Source organism: Haematobia irritans, chromosome 5 (genome assembly GCF_050003625.1).
Source record: "Haematobia irritans isolate KBUSLIRL chromosome 5, ASM5000362v1, whole genome shotgun sequence".
Lineage (NCBI taxonomy): Eukaryota > Metazoa > Arthropoda > Insecta > Diptera > Muscidae > Haematobia > Haematobia irritans.
The window spans coordinates 99,045,697-99,067,751 of record NC_134401.1 but is presented as its reverse complement, the minus strand read 5'-3'; the positions used below and the strand labels follow the sequence as shown (position 1 = coordinate 99,067,751).

The 22,055-nt window shown below is 34.5% G+C and overlaps 1 protein-coding gene and 1 long non-coding RNA gene across 2 annotated transcripts in view; one reads left to right on the top strand and one right to left on the bottom strand.

Annotated features, from left to right (window-relative positions):
• Positions 1–11,414, top strand: part of LOC142238146 (uncharacterized) — a 404,035-nt gene extending 392,621 nt beyond the window's left edge. Inside the window, exons 15-16 of the mRNA XM_075309706.1 lie at positions 11,116–11,152; positions 11,213–11,414. Coding sequence (XP_075165821.1) covers positions 11,116–11,144 — 29 coding nt within the window. The 3' untranslated portion in view covers positions 11,145–11,152; positions 11,213–11,414. The remainder of the gene's footprint in view (positions 1–11,115; positions 11,153–11,212) is intronic.
• Positions 11,415–18,509: 7,095 nt separating this feature from the next.
• On the bottom strand, positions 18,510–20,348 carry LOC142240530 (uncharacterized). The gene is made up of 5 exons (XR_012723301.1): positions 19,574–20,348; positions 19,392–19,480; positions 19,176–19,331; positions 18,838–19,079; positions 18,510–18,770 (listed from the first exon to the last, which is right to left on the bottom strand). It is a non-coding gene; the product is annotated as an uncharacterized LOC142240530 (long non-coding RNA).
• Positions 20,349–22,055: the final 1,707 nt, after the last annotated feature.

The following is a 22,055-nucleotide window of genomic DNA, read 5'->3' as shown; positions in this document are numbered from 1 at the left end:
ATGGTAACGATTGCTAACAACTTTTTTGTAATAATGGTTATTAAAAGTACAAATTAATTTGTTGCAGGAAAATTAACAAATTTTGTTATTGGTTTTCCAACAAAAGTTATTTTTATCTGTGTACATAAGATTCGGCCTGGCCGAACTTACGGTCGTATATACTTGTTTTTATTTTTCCATACTAGTAAATAACAAGTATATACGGCCGTAAGTTCGGCCAGGCCGAAGCTTATGTACCCTCCATCATGGATTGCGTAGAAACTTCTTCTAAACACTGCCATCCAGTATCGAATTACTTAAGTTGCGGTAACGCTTGCCGATGGCAAGTTATCTTAAAACCTACTAACACCATCTTCTAAATTGTATGTAAGTCCATACGTGGTATATATTAAATCAAAAAAGATCGATCCAATACGTATATAATTCAGTTTGACAAAGTAGACATAAAATTTTGACAAAATTTTCTACAGAAATAAAATTTTAACAAAATTTTCTATAGAAATAAAAATGTTGACAAAATTTGCTATAGAAAGAAAATTTTGACAAAAATTTCTACGGAAATGAAATTTTAACAAAATTTTCTATAGAAATAAACTTTAGACAAAATTTTCTATAGAAATAAAATCTTGGTAGATTATTTTTGGCTCGAGTGGCAACCAAAATTTTCTATAGAAATAAAATTTTGACAAAATTTTCTATAGAAATAAAATTTTGACAATGATGAAAATTTTATTATGAACCGAATAAAAATTTAACAAAATTTTATCTAGAAATAAAATTTTGACAAAATTTTCTATAGAAATAAAATTTTGGTAGATTATTTTTGGCTCTAGTGGCAACCATAATTATGAACCGATATGGATCAATTTTTGTGTGATTGGACCAATTTTGGTATGGTTGTTAGCGACCATATACTAACACCACGTTCCTAATTTGAACCGGATCGGATGAATTTTGCTCCTCCACGAGGCTCCGGAGGTCAAATCTGGAGAACGTTTTATATGGGGGCTATATATAATTATGGACCGATATGGACCAATTCTGGCACGGTTGTTAGAGACCATATACCAACATCATGTACCAAATTTCAGCTGGATCGGATGAAATTTGCTTCTCTTTGAGGCTCCGCAAGCCAAATCTGGGGATCGGTTTATATGGGGGCTATATAAAGGGTGATTTGTTAAGAGCTTGATAACTTTTTTTTAAAAAAAAACGCATAAAATTTGCAAAATCTCATCGGTTCTTTATTTGAAACGTTAGATTGGTCCATGACATTTACTTTTTGAAGATAATTTCATTTAAATGTTGACCGCGGCTGCGTCTTAGGTGGTCCATTCGGAAAGTCCAATTTTGGGCAACTTTTTCGAGCATTTCGGCCGGAATAGCCCGAATTTCTTCGGAAATGTTGTCTTCCAAAGCTGGAATAGTTGCTGGCTTATTTCTGTAGACTTTAGACTTGACGTAGCCCCACAAAAAATAGTCTAAAGGCGTCAAATCGCATGATCTTGGTGGCCAACTTACCGGTCCATTTCTTGAGATGAATTGTTCTCCGAAGTTTTCCCTCAAAATGGCCATAGAATCGCGAGCTGTGTGGCATGTAGCGCCATCTTGTTGAAACCACATGTCAACCAAGTTCAGTTCTTCCATTTTTGGCAACAAAAAGTTTGTTAGCATCGAACGATAGCGATCGCCATTCACCGTAACGTTGCGTCCAACAGCATCTTTGAAAAAATACGGTCCAATGATTCCACCAGCGTACAAACCACACCAAACAGTGCATTTTTCGGGATGCATGGGCAGTTCTTGAACGGCTTCTGGTTGCTCTTCACTCCAAATGCGGCAATTTTGCTTATTTACGTAGCCATTCAACCAGAAATGAGCCTCATCGCTGAACAAAATTTGTCGATAAAAAAGCGGATTTTCTGCCAACTTTTCTAGGGCCCATTCACTGAAAATTCGACGTTGTGGCTCGTTAGTAAGTCTATTCATGATGAAATGTCAAAGCATACTGAGCATCTTTCTCTTTGACACCATGTCTGAAATCCCACGTGATCTGTCAAATACTAATGCATGAAAATCCTAACCTCAAAAGAATCACCCTTTATAATTATGGACCGATGTAAACCAATTTTTGCATGGTTGTTAGAGACCATATACCAACATCATGTACCAAATTTCAGACGGATCGGATGAAATTTTCTTCTCTTTGAGGCTCCGCAAGCCAAATCTGGGGATCGGTTTATATGGGGGCTATATATAATTATGGACCGATGTGAACCAATTTTTGCACGTTTGTTAGAGGCCATATAACAACACCATGTACCAAATTTCAGCCGGATCGGATGAAATTTGCTTCTCTTTTAGGCTCCACAATCCAAATCTGGGGATCGGTTTATATGGGGGCTATATATAATTATGGACCGATGTGGACCAATTTTTGCATGGTTGTTAGAGACCATATACCAACACCATATACCAAATTTTAGCCGGATCGGATGAAATATGCTTCTGTTAGAAGCTCCACAAGCCAAGTCTGAGGGTCCCTTTATATGGGGGCTATACGTAAAAGTGGACCGATATGGCCCATTTTCAATACCATCCGACCTACATCGATAACAACTACTTGTGCCAAGTTTCAAGTCGATAGCTTGTTTCGTTCGGAAGTTAGCGTGATTTCAACAGACGGACGGACGGACGGACATGCTTAGATCGACTCAGAATTTCACCACGACCCAGAATATATATACTTTATGGGGTCTTAGAGCTATATTTCGATGTGTTACAAACGGAATGACAAAGTTAATATACCCCCATCCTATGATGGAGGGTATAAAAACATCTTATCGAATATAATAAGTTTGCATAACAAGTACAAGACATATTTATAAAAAGCAAATCAATTATCGACATTCTTAAGAGAAAGGAAACACTTTCATAGCTTCAGTAAAACTTTGAATATCCAGCGAAACGGTTGCTGAAAGGCTTTAACATTGCTGCACATTGAACGGCAATTAAATTAAATATTATTATAATATTTGCGTCATAGCATTTAATTTAAAATGAAGTATGCTATAGCCTTGGCGACATTATTAGTGGCTTCACTAATCTATTCCGCAATTAGTGATGAAATTCACCAAGATCAAGGTTAGTTCATTCCGAAAATATAAAAACAAAACATGTTTAAACTTGTGACACAACATTTAAATGGAAATATGGATTCTAAAGTGACAATAAATGATTTGTAACGTACATATATCAACTCAATATAGCAGTGATAGATAATTGTGAAATTCTAAACCGAAAGCGCAACCTAAATTTTAGTAAGATGTTGCAGAGCCCTTCAAATGATGAGACATGGGCAAGGCCGAATGGGCTATGAGTAAATACTGTAGACCTCAGTAATGTCCGCCTCCTAAGCTGACATTAAAATTCCAATACACAGAATTTGTTTCTGATTCCACCACAAAATTAATTGATCCAATTATTTTTTAATTGAAACTTCTTCAATCACGAAAATGCACGCAGTGAAGGAATATGATCACCTCAAACATGTTTCAAGAGCGAAATGTTATTTTTGTATGGTGACCATGTAACATGTTTGTCACTAAAATATTATTTCTCGTCAAATATAACCTGCTTGCCGAAATCAGACACATGATTTCCGAGAAAATAACATGGTTGCGAAAACCATGTTACATGGTCACCACCCAAAAATAACATTTTGCTCATAAAACATATTTGAGGTGATCATATTCCTTCTCTGGGTGTGATAGTATCAATAGTGTTGCCTGGAGTTTTCAAGCTCTTGTCCCCAAAAATCCCCAATCTAATGTAAAATTCCTCACAAAAATCCCCAATACCTATTTGAGAAGTTTTTCTGAAAAAACAATGAATAAGGAAGTCTAAAGTCGGTCGCGGTCGACTATTTTCTACCCTACACCACTTTGTAAACCCACATTTTCGATACCATCTCAAATGCATCAAATTCAAAATATGACTTAAAATTTAAATCGGCTAATGCCCTGGGGCGAAGCACAATGTTAGTAAAAATATGAAAAATTTATATCTGAATCGATTTTTATGCAACTTCGCAAAAGTGCATTTATGATTTATGTAGTAGAGGTATAGGGAAATTTTCATTTCTACGATTGTTCGAATTAGCACAAGTAGTTGTTATTGATGTAGGTCGGATGGTATTGCAAATGGGCCATATCGGTCCCCTTTTACGTGTAGCCCCCATATAAACGGACCCCCAAATTTCGCTTGCAGACCCTCTAAGAGAAGCAAATTTCATCCGATCTGGCTGAAATTTGGTACATGGTGTTAGTATATGGTCTCTAACAACCACGCAAAAATTGTTCCACATCGGTCCATACACAGAAAAAAAGTGTCTCGTAAATTTAAGAAGATTTTTACAATAATTTATTACAAGAATTTTCCAGAATTTTAGTTCATTTTTCGTATCTTCAACGAAAATTAACTACTCGAAAGGAAATTTTACAAATTCTAAGTAGCAATGGTTTAGTTCATGGCCTACAAAATACGATGGAAATTTCCTTAAAAAATTTCTTAACTGGTAGTTAAAACTTCGTTTGTCATGCTATAAAACTAAAGGGTGATTCTTTTGAGGTTAGGATTTTCATGCATTAGTATTTGACAGATCACGTGGGATTTCAGACATGGTGTCAAAGAGAAAGATGCTCAGTATGCTTTGACATTTCATCATGAATAGACTTACTAACGAGCCACAACGTCGAATTTTCAGTGAATGGGCCCTAGAAAAGTTGGCAGAAAATCCGCTTTTTTATCGACAAATTTTGTTCAGCGATGAGGCTCATTTCTGGTTGAATGGCTACGTAAATAAGCAAAATTGCCGCATTTGGAGTGAAGAGCAACCAGAAGCCGTTCAAGAACTGCCCATGCATCCCGAAAAATGCACTGTTTGGTGTGGTTTGTACGCTGGTGGAATCATTGGACCGTATTTTTTCAAAGATGCTGTTGGACGCAACGTTACGGTGAATGGCGATCGCTATCGTTCGATGCTAACAAACTTTTTGTTGCCAAAAATGGAAGAACTGAACTTGGTTGACATGTGGTTTCAACAAGATGGCGCTACATGCCACACAGCTCGCGATTCTATGGCCATTTTGAGGGAAAACTTCGGAGAACAATTCATCTCAAGAAATGGACCGGTAAGTTGGCCACCAAGATCATGCGATTTGACGCCTTTAGACTATTTTTTGTGGGGCTACGTCAAGTCTAAAGTCTACAGAAATAAGCCAGCAACTATTCCAGCTTTGGAAGACAACATTTCCGAAGAAATTCGGGCTATTCCGGCCGAAATGCTCGAAAAAGTTGCCCAAAATTGGACTTTCCGAATGGACCACCTAAGACGCAGCCGCGGTCAACATTTAAATGAAATTATCTTCAAAAAGTAAATGTCATGGACCAATCTAACGTTTCAAATAAAGAACCGATGAGATTTTGCAAATTTTATGCGTTTTTTTTTTTAAAAAAGTTATCAAGCTCTTAACAAATCACCCTTTACTTGTGAAATGTAAAGTATTTTCTAAATAATAAGTGCAATTTACTATAAGATTTTTTTGTATGAGAAAATATTTTTTTACGAAAAATGAACTTGAAAGTGGATAGGAATTTCTTACTGACAATTCCTATGGTTAATAATTGTTTGTTAAAAATTACCCAATGAAATATGTTTAGTTCACATGTAATTAAATTTATAGACATTTTCGTCAAAAATGGTAGAAAACATTTCATGAAAATTTTGCAAATTTTAAGTTAAACGTTTCATCGTTCATAAACTGGTGTGCCTTTACGAATATTATTCTTAGAGTAAATTGTCAGCAGATGCGATGAACTAATGCATAGTACAGAGATCTTTATCGGCATAGTGGAATGTGATTAATGTAAAGATGATGTTACTTGAGTTTTGTTGTGTATACATGAGAGTGGGGTTGTTTTTATTTTTGTCCATTTAGTGGTTTGTGTGTGTGTGTTTGTTATTCGCGGATGGTTTATTTGGCTGGATGAGGTGTTGTTTTCAATAAAGGCACATGTGTTTTTGTTGTTGTAGGAATGTTTTGGCTTTGCTTGGTTTTGTTTGGCATGCTTCAGTTGTATAGTTGGCGTTGGCGTGGGCTGTTGCATCTTTTTAGCTGGTATGCAACAAGGGAATATAAAGACATGGAATATTTTGGATTTTTGAGACATATATTGGTGTTTGTTTATTAAAGCTTTTAAATGAAAGTTATTAATATTTTATCGGTAGTTTAGAAAAAAGTTATTAAGAATATTTAGGAAAATATGTTGAAAGTGTATTGAAATTTTTATTATTCTATGTAAAAAAATAATATTCAATTCAAGATGAATTTGGAAAATTTTTGTTATATCTCAGCGTATAGTTTATTCATAAATTGGTAAGTATTTTTTTAATATGACTTTCTTTTAAAAAGAATATTTTTTATGTATATTATTATTTGTTAATTAATTTTTTTTTGGAAACCAGTTCAATGTTTTTCTTTGTTGTAAAAACAATATTTAATTTCAGAGCAACTCCAGATGGATTCGAACAAATTTAAAAAATAGAGAATTGGTAAGTTTTCTTTTAAAAATTGCCTTTTTTCGACTAGAATATTTACGTTTTTATGACATTTTTATCATCAAAATTACAGGTTTTTAATACTTTATTTTAGTATTTCTTTAATAAATTTTTTTGGAAACCAATGTAATATTTTTAATGTAAAAACAAATATTTAATTTCAGAATAACCCCTTAAAAATTTGGACAAATTTTTAGTACTCCTTTACCTGTAATTAATAGTGAATTGGTAAGGATTCTTTAACTTTCTTTTAACAAGAATATTTGGTTTTTTATGCATATTATTATTTTTTTCATTAGATTTTTTGAAAACCTATTTAATAATTTTATTTAATGTAAAAAATAAATAAAGGGTGATTCTTTTGAGGTTAGGATTTTCATGCATTAGTATTTGACAGATCACGTGGGATTTCAGACATGGTGTCAAAGAGAAAGATGCTCAGTATGCTTTGACATTTCATCATGAATAGACGAACGATCTGCCACAACGTCGAATTTTCAGTGAATGGGCCCTAGAAAAGTTGGCAGAAAATCCGCTTTTTTATCGACAAATTTTGTTCAGCGATGAGGCTCATTTCTGGTTGAATGGCTACGTAAATAAGCAAAATTGCCGCATTTGGAGTGAAGAGCAACCAGAAGCCGTTCAAGAACTGCCCATGCATCCCGAAAAATGCACTGTTTGGTGTGGTTTGTACGCTGGTGGAATCATTGGACCGTATTTTTTCAAAGATGCTGTTGGACGCAACGTTACGGTGAATGGCGATCGCTATCGTTCGATGCTAACAAACTTTTTGTTGCCAAAAATGGAAGAACTGAACTTGGTTGACATGTGGTTTCAACAAGATGGCGCTACATGCCACACAGCTCGCGATTCTATGGCCATTTTGAGGGAAAACTTCGGAGAACAATTCATCTCAAGAAATGGACCGGTAAGTTGGCCACCAAGATCATGCGATTTGACGCCTTTAGACTATTTTTTGTGGGGCTACGTCAAGTCTAAAGTCTACAGAAATAAGCCAGCAACTATTCCAGCTTTGGAAGACAACATTTCCGAAGAAATTCGGGCTATTCCGGCCGAAATGCTCGAAAAAGTTGCCCAAAATTGGACTTTCCGAATGGACCACCTAAGACGCAGCCGCGGTCAACATTTAAATGAAATTATCTTCAAAAAGTAAATGTCATGGACCAATCTAACGTTTCAAATAAAGAACCGATGAGATTTTGCAAATTTTATGCGTTTTTTTTTTTTAAAAAGTTATCAAGCTCTTAACAAATCACCCTTTATTTAATTTCAGAGTAACCCAAATAAATTTGGACAACTTTTTATATTTCCCCTCAGCGTACAATTTAATAGAGAATTGGTAAGTTTTATATTAAAACTTTGGCTTTCTTTCAACTAGAATATTTATTTTATTATATCTTTCACATCGATAACAACACAGTTTTATGAGTTTATTTAAAATACTTCATTATTTCTCTAATTGTTTCAAGTACAAATTTTATGAGATACGTTTTCCAAAGGAAAGTTAAATTCCTTACACCATTTGATAAAATGCCCCAAATATTGTAAGTTACAAGCTAAAATGAAGAATTAAAAATTATATTTCACTACATGGTGTTAATTTTTAACAATTTTCATTATTGTTTCCATTTTTTTCCAGCAAGATATGTGAAAAAATTACCTACGATGAATAAAAAAAAGGATAAGTCAAAATGTCCAAACAACGAGTTCTGTTCCACGTGGTCATAATTTTTATTCACAAAAAACATTGTATTAAGAACTTTCATCATAAGTTTTTATAATAAAGTACTTTTGCTTAAAGAAAGTTAAATTTTAATGTATGAAAATTTTCATAATAGTAAAACGGTTTGTTGTTCCTTTAATTATTTAATTTCGTCGACATTTTAATTAATTTAATTAATTTTTAGTCGTCGACATTTTAAAGAAACTGTTAACCAATTTTTATTATCGGGTTTCTCACAAAATAAGCAAGTAAACCAAAATAATATTGACTTTTTAACTTGGTAGGGATATATAAATCTTATGGTGTTGTAAAAATGAACTAAACTACAATGTTATAGATGAACTAAAATTTAAGAAAATTATAAACTAGACAAGTTGAAAAAAATCTTAAGGGCTAAATCATGGTCAATATTACTACAGTTTAGTTCATTTTGCAATGGAAAAGGGTTCACTGTTTTTTCAGTGTAATTATATATAGCCCCCATATAAACCGATCCGCCGATTTGGTTTTCGGACCCTCTAAGAGAAGCAAATTTCATCCGATCCGGCTGAACTTTGGTACATGGTGTTAGTATATGGTCTTTAACAACTATGCAAAAATTGGTCCACATCGGTCCATACTTATATATATCCCCCATATAAACCAATCCCCCGATTTGGTTTTCGGACCCTCTAAGAGAATGAAATTTCATCCGATCCGGCTGAAATTTGGTACATGGTGTTAGTATATGGTCTCTAACCACTATGCAAAAATGTATCCACATCGGTAAATAATTATATATGGCCCCCATATAAACCGATCCCCCGATTTGGCTTGCGAAGCCTCTAAGAGAAGCAAATTTCATCCAATCCGGCTGAAATTTGGTACGTGGTGTTAGTATATGGCCTCAAACACCCATGCAAAAATTGGTCGAAATCGGTCCATAATTATATATAGCCCCAATATAAAACGATCCCTCCCTCCTCCGGAGCCCCTTGGAAGAGCAAAATTCATCCGATTCGGTTGAAATTTGGTACGTGATGTTAGTATATGATATTCAACAACCATGCATGAATTGGTTAATATCAGTCCATAATTATATATAGCCCCCATATAAACCGATACCCAGATTTTACCTCCGGAGCCCCTTGGAAGAGCAAAATTCACCCAATCCGGTTGGAATTTGGTACGTGGTGTTAGTATATGGTCTCTAACAACCATGCAAAAATTGGTCCATACCGGTCTTAATTATATAACCCTCATTCAAACCGATCCCCAGATTTGACCTCCGGAGCTCTTAGAGGACCAAAATTCATCGGATCCGGTTAAAATTTGGTACGTGGTGAAATTTTGTACATTGTGCTACACTCATAGAAAAAAGTCTGCTGAAAACAGCAGTCGATGTCTGCTGTTATATTTTTGTACTTCAGGGCCTAATGAACAACAATTTATAAAATTTTTAGGTCATAAATATTTCCCCAATGCATATTTAAGAACCAAAAGTAGTTTTTGGTATATTTTTGCAATGTAATATATTTACAAGCTCCTAAATACTATCAGCAAACATTTAGTTTGCTATTATAGGTCAATTCGATAAATATTCAGATTTTTGGTCAAATACAATAGATATTCATTCATAAAATATTGTTTTAATTATGTTAGGATAGCTCCAAAGTTGACATTTTTATTTGATTCGGCCAAAATAAAACATGTTTTGGTGTAATTGAGCTTAAAAAATAGCAGGAAATGTTTGCTATTTCAGCAAACAGTGTCTGCTGTCCCTTTTTCAGCAGACTTTCTGCTGTTTTAGCAGACTTTTCTGCTGACCCTACTAACAAATTTCGTTGGGTTTAGTATATGGCCGCTAACAACCATGCCGAAATTGGTCCATATCCGTCTATAGTTATATATAGCCGATCCCCAAAAGTAATTCAGGAAAATTTTATTTCTATAGAAAATTTTGTCAAAATTTTATTACTATAGAAAATGTTGTCAACATTTTATTTCGATAGAAAATTTTGTTAAAATTTTATTTCTATAGAAAATTTTGTCAAAATTTTATTACTATAAAAATTGGTCCATACCGGTCTTAATTATATAACCCCCATTCAAACCGATCCCCAGATTTGACCTCCGGAGCTCTTAGAGGACCAAAATTCATCGGATCCGGTTAAAATTTGGTACGTGGTGAAATTTTGTACATTGTGCTAGTATAGGCCGCTAACAACCATGCCGAAATTGGTCCATATCCGTCTATAGTTATATATAGTCGATCCCCAAAAGTAATTCAGGAAAATTTTATTTCTATAGAAAATTATGTCAAAATTTTATTTCTATAGAAAATTTTGTCAAAATTTTATTTCTATAGAAAATTTTGTCAAACTGAATTATATAGTATTTAATCGACCTTTTTCGTTTAATATATACTCCGTATGGACTAACTTACAATTGAGTAGACGGTGTTAAGAAGTTTTAAAAAACCTTGCCATCGGCAAGTGTTACCGCAACCCAAGTAATTCGATTGTGGATGGCAGTCTTTAATACAAGTTTCAATGCAATCCATGGTGGAGGGTACATAAGATTCGGCCTGGCCGAACTTACGGCCGTTTATACTTGTTTAAAAAATAAATTGTCTTAGCCTAGCTTTATTTTTCTTGATTGTTTAGCTACCAAAAAATTAAAAAGTTTGAGTAATTTGCCACAGCGCGCCAAAAGCCGATTTTTATTTTCGATATCTAATACATTACTATAAATATTTTTTTTTTTTTTTCAGATTCTATAAAAGAGTTTCTTCCAATTTAGAACAAGCGGTAAGCACGAAAATTTTATTATTTTCAATAATTTAATTTATTTTTTCTTTAACTCCATAGAATCTCGAATGTAGTCCATAAACGGTCGTTAGATAGAGGAATGCGCTGCGAATATTCATCACCCATTGAAAAATGACTTAAGGAAAAACATCAAAATAAATACGATTTACTAGTAATAGTATTTTCTTTATTGAACTTGTATTCAGCATATTGGTATAAGTTACAATTCAAGGTTTGAAGCAAATAAATATATAAATAATAATATTAAGTTTCACCCTAAAAAAACGTCTACGAAAGCAAATTTATTTTAATTAGTTAGTTGTTAATTTTTAATGTGAGTGAAGATAAATTGTAGAGATATCTAGCCTAGACACAAACCATGTAGTTTTGCCAGTCCACCTAATAGGTTAATTGCACTATACCTGCGCAATATATTTTAGTATCAAACGAAATGTCATGAGGAGTACTATAAATGCAAGTGGTTTTCATTTTGGAAAACAATCCAGAAATATTGATTTTGATACCAAAATATACTGTGTACACAGCTGATATTTATTAAATATTTATGCCCATATGTAAAATAATTTATTGACAGTTTATCGAAGGAATTTATATGATAAAAGTAGACTTGAAGTTTTCTTTAACTGTTTTGCATATGGGGGTTAATCTTCCGAAATTGCAATTAACTCATTAGGTGGGCTGGCAAAAAACTACCTGGTTTGTGTCTCGGCTAGTTAAATTTACAATTTATCTTCATGCACAATAATTTTTATACGCTCCAGGGGTATACTAACTTTGTCATTCCGTTTGTAACACATAGAAATAGTGGTCTAAGATGCCATATATTCTGTGGTGAAATTCTGAGTCGATATATCCATCCGTCTCTTGAAATCACACAAACTTCCACTTTAAACTTGGCACAAGTAGTTTTTATTAACCCTTTCGACCCCGAATTTTTATAGGTATCGCTAATTTTTTTTTTTTACTTTTAATCATGTTGAAGTCATTTAAGAAGCGTCTAGTCAAAATTTCGGGTCGCCACGCCCATTCGTTTAGGCGGTAGAGAATGTTGCCTGTGGGCAACTTTGGGCAATTGTGACTACAAAATAGTTTGTTTTGTAATGAAAGGCGTATTACGTTTTATAGGATTTTTTTAAGTTTTTTGTTATTTTACAGTAGATATATACTTAGATGCGCGCGTGAGTGGAATTTCAATCACGCTCAAACACATTCACGAAGAAATATTTGTACTCACGCACGCCATGTGGATAGGAATTCACGGTCACAAAATGAAAAGTCATACTCGCGCATGCTCACACATGAACAACGTTTATGTCTCACGCTTTCGCACGATTCACGACAATTTTCGAAATTCACGACAAATCTCGTGAGTTACGAATATTCACGGAACACGACAATTTTCGTGGCTCAATAAAATTCTGGTAATTAACGAAATTTCTCGTGACTCACGCTATTGAAATCTTAAGCGTGATTAAATAAGTAAAGGTGATTAAAATCGGTGAGCTTGAATTCAATCGTGATCGTGAATTTCTTCGTGATTGTGACTTTTTGTGTCTCTGTTTTACCGTGAGTGTGAATTTTATGGTGAACATGAATTTTATCGTTAACGTGAATTTTATCCTGAGCGTGAGTTGGATCGTGAGCGTGAGTTGGATCGTGAAAGTAAATTTTTATCGGTAGCGTGATTTCGGAGAAATTTTACTCATTCACAATCAAGAATATAATTTGATTTTTACACACGCGCCACACATTTTTCTTTAGTCCCATTCACGCACATTCACGAGATTTCGTTTAAATTTCATTCACGGCTTCGCGTGAATCACTCGTGACTCACGAAAATGTTTTTTATACCCTTCACCACTACTGTGGTACAGGGTATAATAAGTTTGTGCATTTGTATGTAACGCCAAGAAGGAAAAGTCTGAGACCCATCGTTTAGTATACCGATCGTCTTAGAATTAAATTCTGAGTCGATTTAGCGATGTCCGTCTGTCTGTCCGTCTGTCTGTTGATGTATTTTTGTGTGCAAAGTACAGCTCGCAGTTTTAGTCCGATTGTCCTAAAATTTGGTATAGGGTCCTGTTTCGGCTCAAAGACGATCCCTATTGATTTTGGAAAAAATCGGTTCAGATTTAGATATAGCTGCCATATATATTTTTCACCGATCTGGTCATAATTGGCGTGTATATCAACCGATCTTCCTCAAATTCCGTACATCCGAATATTTTATGAGTCTCGAAAAACTTGCAAAATATCAGCCAAATCGATTCAGATTTAGATATAGCTCCCATATATAGCTTTCGCCCGATTTACACTCATTTGCCCACAGAGGCCAATTTTTTGCTCCGATTTAGTTGAAATTTTGCACAGGGAGTAGAATTGGCATTGTAGCTATGCGTGTCAAGTTTGGTTGAAATCGGTTCAGATTTAGATATAGCTCCCATATATAGCTTTCGCCCGATTTACACTCAAATGACCATAGAGGCCAATTTTTTGCTCCGATTTAGTTGACATTTTGCACAGGGAGTATAATTAGCATTGTAGCTATGCGTGCCAAATTTGGTTGACATCGGTTCAGATTTCGACAAAAATGGTCAAAATACCAACATTTTCCTTGTAAAATCGCCACTGCTTAGTCGAAAAGTTGTAAAAATGACTCTAATTTTCCTAAACTTCTATTACATATATATCGAGCGATAAATCATAAATAAACTTTTGCAAAGTTTCCTTAAAATTGCTTCAGATTTAAATGTTTCCCATATTTATACCCTTCACCACTACTGTGGTACAGGGTATAATAAGTTTGTGCATTTGTATGTAACGCCAAGAAGGAAAAGTCTGAGACCCATGGTTTAGCATACCGATCGTCTTAGAATTAAATTCTGAGTCGATTTAGCGATGTCCGTCTGCCTGTCTGTCTGTCCGTCCGTCTGTCTGTTGATGTATTTTTGTGTGCAAAGTACAGCTCGCAGTTTTAGTCCGATTGTCCTAAAATTTGGTATAGGGTCCTGTTTCGGCTCAAAGACGATCGCTATTGATTTTGGAAAAAATCGGTTCAGATTTAGATATAGCTGCCATATATATTTTTCACCGATCTGGTCATAATTGGCGTGTATATCAACCGATCTTCCTCAAATTCCGTACATCCGAATATTTTATGAGTCTCGAAAAACTTGCAAAATATCAGCCAAATCGATTCAGATTTAGATATAGCTCCCATATATAGCTTTCGCCCGATTTACACTCATTTGCCCACAGAGGCCAATTTTTTGCTCCGATTTAGTTGAAATTTTGCACAGGGAGTAGAATTGGCATTGTAGCTATGCGTGTCAAATTTGGTTGAAATCGGTTCAGATTTAGATATAGCTCCCATATATAGCTTTCGCCCGATTTACACTCAAATGACCACAGAGGCCAATTTTTTGCTCCGATTTAGTTGACATTTTGCACAGGGAGTATAATTAGCATTGTAGCTATGCGTGCCAAATTTGGTTGAAATCGGTTCAGATTTAGATATAGCTCCCATATATAGCTTTCGCCCGATTTACACTCATATGACCACAGAGGCCAATTTTTTGCTCCGATTTAGTTGAAATTTTGCACAGGGAGTAGAATTAGCATTGTAGCTATGCGTGCCAAATTTGGTTGAAATCGGTTCAGATTTAGATATATCTCCCATATATAGCTTTCGCCCGATTTACACTTATATGACCGTAGAGGCCAATTTTTAACTCCGATTTAGTTGAAATTTTACGCAGGGAGTAGAATTAGCATTGTAGCTATGCGTGCCAAATTTGGTTGAAATCAGATTTAGAAATAGCTCCCATATATATGTTTTTCTGATTTTGACAAAAATGGTCAAAATACCAACATTTTCCTTGTAAAATCGCCACTGCTTAGTCGAAAAGTTGTAAAAATGACTCTAATTTTCCTAAACTTCTAATGCATATATATCGAGCGATAAATCATAAATAAACTTTTTCGAAGTTTTCTTAAAATTGCTCCAGATTTAAATGTTTTCCATATTTTTTTACTAACATTGTGTTCCACCCTAGTGCATTAGCCGACTTAAATTTTGAGTCTATAGATTTTGTAGAAGTCTATCAAATTCTGTCCAGATCGAGTGATATTTAAATGTATGTATTTGGGACAAACATTTATATATAGCCCCAACACATTTGACGGATGTGATATGGTATCGATAATTCAGATCTACAAAGTGGTGCAGGGTATAATATAGTCGGCCCCGCCCGACTTTAGACTTTCCTTACTTGTTTTTTACTAAAATTGTGTTCCACCCTAGTGCATTAGCCAACTTAAATTTTGAGTCTATAGATTTTGTAGAAGTCTATCAAATTCTGTCCTGATCGAGTGATATTTAAATGTATGTATTTGGGACAAACCTTTATATATAGCTTCCAACACATTTGACGGATGTGATATGGTATCGAAAATTTAGATCTACAAAGTGGTGCAGGGTATAATATAGTCGGCCCCGCCCGACTTTAGACTTTCCTTACTTGTTTTTTTTTGTTTTTAACCCATGTCAATTTAACTGGCGGTGTAAAAAAATCAAAATATTATAAAGCGCCATTATTCGTGCTAATCCACTAGTATGTTGGCAAGAAGTGGCTTCCTCCCTTCTTAAGATTCCTTCCAAATTCCCGACTGTACTGCAGATACGTTTTCCACATCATCGCCGCATTTCTCGTCACTGGGACATTCCAATCGAAGTTCACATTTTTTTTCAAAATCATTGTTTTTCAAATCTTTTTTCTCCAGGTCTTATATCCAAAAAAAATTTAATTTTACTACCACAATTGCCCAAAGTTGCCCACAGGCAACTTTTCAATTTTAAAAATTTCACATCTTTTGTTTTTTTGCAATTCTAAGATTTGACTTCCAAAAATATTTTATTTGACATGTACTACACCAGATTTAATAAAAACATTCAACATGTTAGTTGTAATTTTTGAGAAAAGTCACATGTATAGAAACCTCTTTTTAAATTCGCAAATATTTTTTTCTTGAGGCACGTGCATATTAATGAAAAATTTTTTACCAGTTGACAACCAAATTTGCTGATTTTTCATTCAACATAACACTTGTAGCTTTCGATACCGATACACAAAAAGTTGCCCACAGGCAACTTTAGGGTCGAAAGGGTTAATGTAGGTCGAGTGGCACTGCAAATGGGCCTTATCGGACGACTTTTAGATATAGCCCCCATATAAACCGGTCCCCAGATTTGGCTTGTGGAGCCCTTTGGAGGAATACATTTCATCCGATCCGGTTGAAATTTGGTACGCGATATTAGTATATGCCCTCTAACAACCATGCAAGAATTGGTCCATATCGGTTCATAACCATTTATAGCCCCCCTATAAACCGATTTCCAGATTTGCTTTACGGAGCCTCAATTTTGTACGCGATGTTAGTGATTTCAAGCAAGATGCTCAATGTCGTAGACAAACGACGAATTTGTGCAAAATTTCAGCACGATAGCTTCATTATTGAAGGCCACAGCATGATACAATAGACAAACGCACAGCCAGACGGACATCGTAAGATCGTCTTAGAATTTCTCCCTGATCAATATAACGGGCTTTTTTCCGAATTTTATTTGACATTTCTCTATTTCAGACTTACTCAATTTGAACCATGGAGAGATACACAATCCAACAACGTGTTAAAGTTATCCAGACTTATTATGATGTGGATGATCAATTTTCGAAGAAAATCATCTTCAGTGATGAGGCACATTTTCACCTCAGTGGATTCGTCAATAAACAGAATTGCCGCATTTGGGCAAATGAAAAAACCAATGCACCCACAAAGAGTGACTGTTTGGTGCGGTTTATGGGCTGGCGGCATCATCGGCCTGTATTTTTTCCAAAATAAGGCCGGTCAGGCAGTTACTGTGAATGGTGTTCGCTATCGTGAGATGATAACGAACTTTTTATGGCCCGAATTGGAAGATATGGATGTGGACGATATGTGGTTTCAGCAGGACGGTGCCACTTGCCACACAGCTAACGAAACAATGGCTCTTTTGCGGAACAAATTCAATGGCCGTGTTATCTCACGTAATGGCGATGTCAATTGGCCGCCAAAATCATGTGATTTGACACCGTTTTTCTTTGGGGTTATTTGAAAGAAAAGGTGTAAGCCAGCAACAATTCAAGAGCTAAAGGATAAATCGGCACATTAACGGCATAGAACCTCCATTATGCCTCAGCGTCATCGAAAATTTCGACCATCGGATGGAGGTGTGCCACCGAGGTCGCGGCGCCAATTTGGCCAATTTGTTCTGTACATAATTGAGTAATACCAATATATCATAATAAAATAAAATTACAATAATTTCCTAAATAGTTTGTGTTTTATTCAAAATCAACATCGGCCCTTGAAATTTTAACCACCCTTTATTTGCTAACGAAAATTCCATGTAGGATTGTTATCGACCGTTTACATTTTGCTTCCATAAGAAATACATTGTAAACTGTGTTATCGGCATGCAACAAGAAAGGTTGCAAGAGCTGCATAACGGGCACCTCTATCGAAACATTCATTTGCGTTTGTTCATGTATTTCTTATGCGCTTTACAGACTATCAGTTATTCCGGACGACAGTGCTCGTGTCGAACTTATCCCATATATTGTGCACATTATAATTTAAGTCCGACGGCATAATCGATACTGCTGCATGTTTATGGGATCGATGACACATTAACCGATTATTTAGTCATCGCCGACAAGTCGTATCGATCCGACACATTGTAAGATTCTTTACAAACACCGACATTCCGTCCGGAATAACTGATAGTCTGTAAAGCGCATTATGGGAACAAAATATTAACAATCGATAATAACGTCTCACGCAATTTTCGTTAGCTAATCTCAATTTCTACCAGTGTTGCACACCGGACTTATCAACTACACACAATTTTTTTTTTTTTTTATTTCAATCACGAAAATCGCGGATTCAATCATTTTTTTATTTGAAATGTCTTCAATCACGAAAATGATAGTATCAATCACCCATTTTGATTGAAAACCAACACAATTTTCAACTAAAAATGTAATTGACTTTTGTCACGGAATCAATTAATTGTGTGATTGAATCAATTAAAAACGTGATTGATTTTTAACATAAAATTCAATTACAGTTTTAATTGAATCAATTAAAATTTTAATAATTTCGCGACAAAAATCAATCAACTATTTGATTCATTCAATTAAATAATTAATTGAAATTGGCTATAAATTTCGATAAAAAAATATATATTGCGACGCCAAAATCGTATTTAGTTTTATTTGAAATAAAAGAAAATATGTGTTTCTTATAAAATATATTTAATATTTTATTATTTTTTGAATTATGCAATAGACAAATAAATTTGGTTCTTGTCATTTGTGTTTTGTTCTAACATAACTTACAAATACAATTACTATCAATAACAACTATAGGGTGAACAAATAAATTATATAAATCATTATCTTCCTTATAATAATAACCATGTTAGCACGTTCCTTTTAATATGTAGATGCGCCTAGATTTCCAATAAATCAGCAGCCTATAAGCTAAATTAGTTTTTCTGAAAGTAAACAGAATAATTCGAATTTAATTTTGTTCAATTGAAAGCTAATTTTGATAAACATTACCTGCATAGAATATCAATTTCAATTCTTAGTTCCAGGGTGCAGATTTATAATCTTCTTTTGCAGTTGTAGTCTTTTGGCATAAATAGGTGTATTAAAGATCTCGGTAATTTAATTTTAGTAACAATTCCTTTCCAAAATTTCCACACATTAAAATCGTTTTTTAAAATTTGAACCAATTAAAGACAAAAATAATGAGAAATCAATGTAATATTTGGTATTATATTGATGATACTTTGCAAATTCTGGAAATAGAAAAAAAATATAAGTGGAAAATACACATTTTTATTATTTTCGGATATTTTTCATATTTTTAAATCCAAAAGAAAGAACTTGTTTACCATTACATAATTCAGCTCATTAGTTTATATATCAGATATACTGCTCTCTACTTGGGTTCAAACTGAAAAAGGCAGGTAAAACAAAAATGCAATTTAATGCCAATGCCACTTCGCAACTTCAAGGAGAATCTTCCAACAAACCCATACCGCTCTTGGCTTTAAGAAAACTAGGAGTGAAAAAAATTTATAATTTTAAAAGATCAATACGGTACACACTTTTTCATTGCAAACATATTCTTATATATTTGATCAAATGATGGAGTTGATGGGATTAATTGGTCAATTTCACGAAATAAAATTGGTCACTAAAAGAAATGAATAAACAATATATTATTTTAGTCCGTTTAATGTAAACAGGCTTCAATGGAAAACGGAATTCACATTTCACAATTTCTTACCTTCACTAAACGTAGATTGTTTTCCATTTTTACAACACCACAAAACACAAACACAGGTAATTTTAAATGCGTTCTCTCATATATTTTTTCAAACCTTTACCACGTGGCCACTTGTTGTTGCACACTTTATTTATTTCAACCCTTTGCTATGATTTGTTGTTGCGTTCAAAAATGCACACATTTTGAATGCAGCAGGCAGAATGTCGCCAACCATGTTTTTCAATTTACGCGAAAAACAAAAACCCAACCGTTCGTTACGAGTTACTTCCACAGACTGATCTCTCCATCATATATTGTTGAATAAATACCCATTCTCTTGTTCTCTTTTCGCTCTTTCCATTGCTCAAAATTACTCAATTTCAATCACAAAGGTGATTGGATCAATCACATGTGTAATTGGAAACGGAAAACATTTTAATCACGTTTGTAATTGAAAATTATTTCCGAATTGATTAACAAATTGATTGAATCAATTAATATTTTAATTGAAAACGTAACAAATATCAATCATTTTTTTAATTGGTTTTTATTCGGATTTGATTAAATAATTAATTGAATCAATTAACATATTAATTAAATCCGTTTCCAAATTCAATTAAGTGTTTAATTGAAAAAGTTTTGGTGATAATTTTTTGTGTGTAGGTTCGGCGAGGCCTTATTATAAGACCCATTTTCGCATTTAATTTCATAAAATAAGAAAACCCTGCACAAAATAAGACATATGCTTTAAATTTTCGATTTTAATCGCTACGAAAAGACGTACTGAAACTAGTTGCCACAACCCTGCCAGCATTTCAAAGTTCCATTTCATCTTCATCGCTACCACAGACTCGTAAATGTCACTACAACCATCCTACTGTGATGGGGGGCAGCATATCATAAAGTACAAAATGTACTTCATACATGTATTTTGCCATCACTACTTTTAAAGGGTGATTCTTTTGAGGTTAGGATTTTCATGCATTAGTATTTGACAGATCACGTGGGATTTCAGACATGGTGTCAAAGAGAAAGATGCTCAGTATGCTTTGACATTTCATCATGAATAGACTTACGATCTGCCACAACGTCGAATTTTCAGTGAATGGGCCCTAGAAAAGTTGGCAGAAAATCCGCTTTTTTATCGACAAATTTTGTTCAGCGATGAGGCTCATTTCTGGTTGAATGGCTACGTAAATAAGCAAAATTGCCGCATTTGGAGTGAAGAGCAACCAGAAGCCGTTCAAGAACTGCCCATGCATCCCGAAAAATGCACTGTTTGGTGTGGTTTGTACGCTGGTGGAATCATTGGACCGTATTTTTTCAAAGATGCTGTTGGACGCAACGTTACGGTGAATGGCGATCGCTATCGTTCGATGCTAACAAACTTTTTGTTGCCAAAAATGGAAGAACTGAACTTGGTTGACATGTGGTTTCAACAAGATGGCGCTACATGCCACACAGCTCGCGATTCTATGGCCATTTTGAGGGAAAACTTCGGAGAACAATTCATCTCAAGAAATGGACCGGTAAGTTGGCCACCAAGATCATGCGATTTGACGCCTTTAGACTATTTTTTGTGGGGCTACGTCAAGTCTAAAGTCTACAGAAATAAGCCAGCAACTATTCCAGCTTTGGAAGACAACATTTCCGAAGAAATTCGGGCTATTCCGGCCGAAATGCTCGAAAAAGTTGCCCAAAATTGGACTTTCCGAATGGACCACCTAAGACGCAGCCGCGGTCAACATTTAAATGAAATTATCTTCAAAAAGTAAATGTCATGGACCAATCTAACGTTTCGAATAAAGAACCGATGAGATTTTGCAAATTTTATGCGTTTTTTTTTTTAAAAAAGTTATCAAGCTCTTAACAAATCACCCTTTACAAAAGCCATTTTATTTTTTGTGAAACGCCAAGCGCAACCAGCTTGTTATATTTTATTTAAATAAAAACGAAAATAAAGTTCTGAAAACATAGATTTTACGCTTAAAATTGTGAAAGGTATATTGGTGAACAATTTTTGATTTTCCAAATGGAATAAAGTGATTGTTTTTCAAATATTTTACAGACACGCTGCCTCCATCGAATAAAAACACTGGCTGATAGACGCTACAACATGTAACTCGCTACTTGTAACTCTACCTCATCATTAATGCAAAAAATTATGTTAAATATGATGTGATAGTGGTATAAATGTTATATTTTTAAGAATTTGTAAATAATTAATCAAATTATTAAATATCTAAACAAACGTGTTTTACTCGACCACAATGATTCTTTTACCACTATCTTAAAATGTGCTTTTTCTGATTGTTTGGAGGGTCTCTTATTGGCGTCGTTCTAAATTGATCTATAAAGGCACCTAATAATTGCACTCATGCGAAACCTTTTTGTAGTAACTTGGCGTGGTACAACTTCTCAATAGTGACGGCGCTTTTCCGACGAGTTTTTGATATCGTATATGATTGTTTTCAACGTACTGGGGATTCTCGGAAGCGCCCCC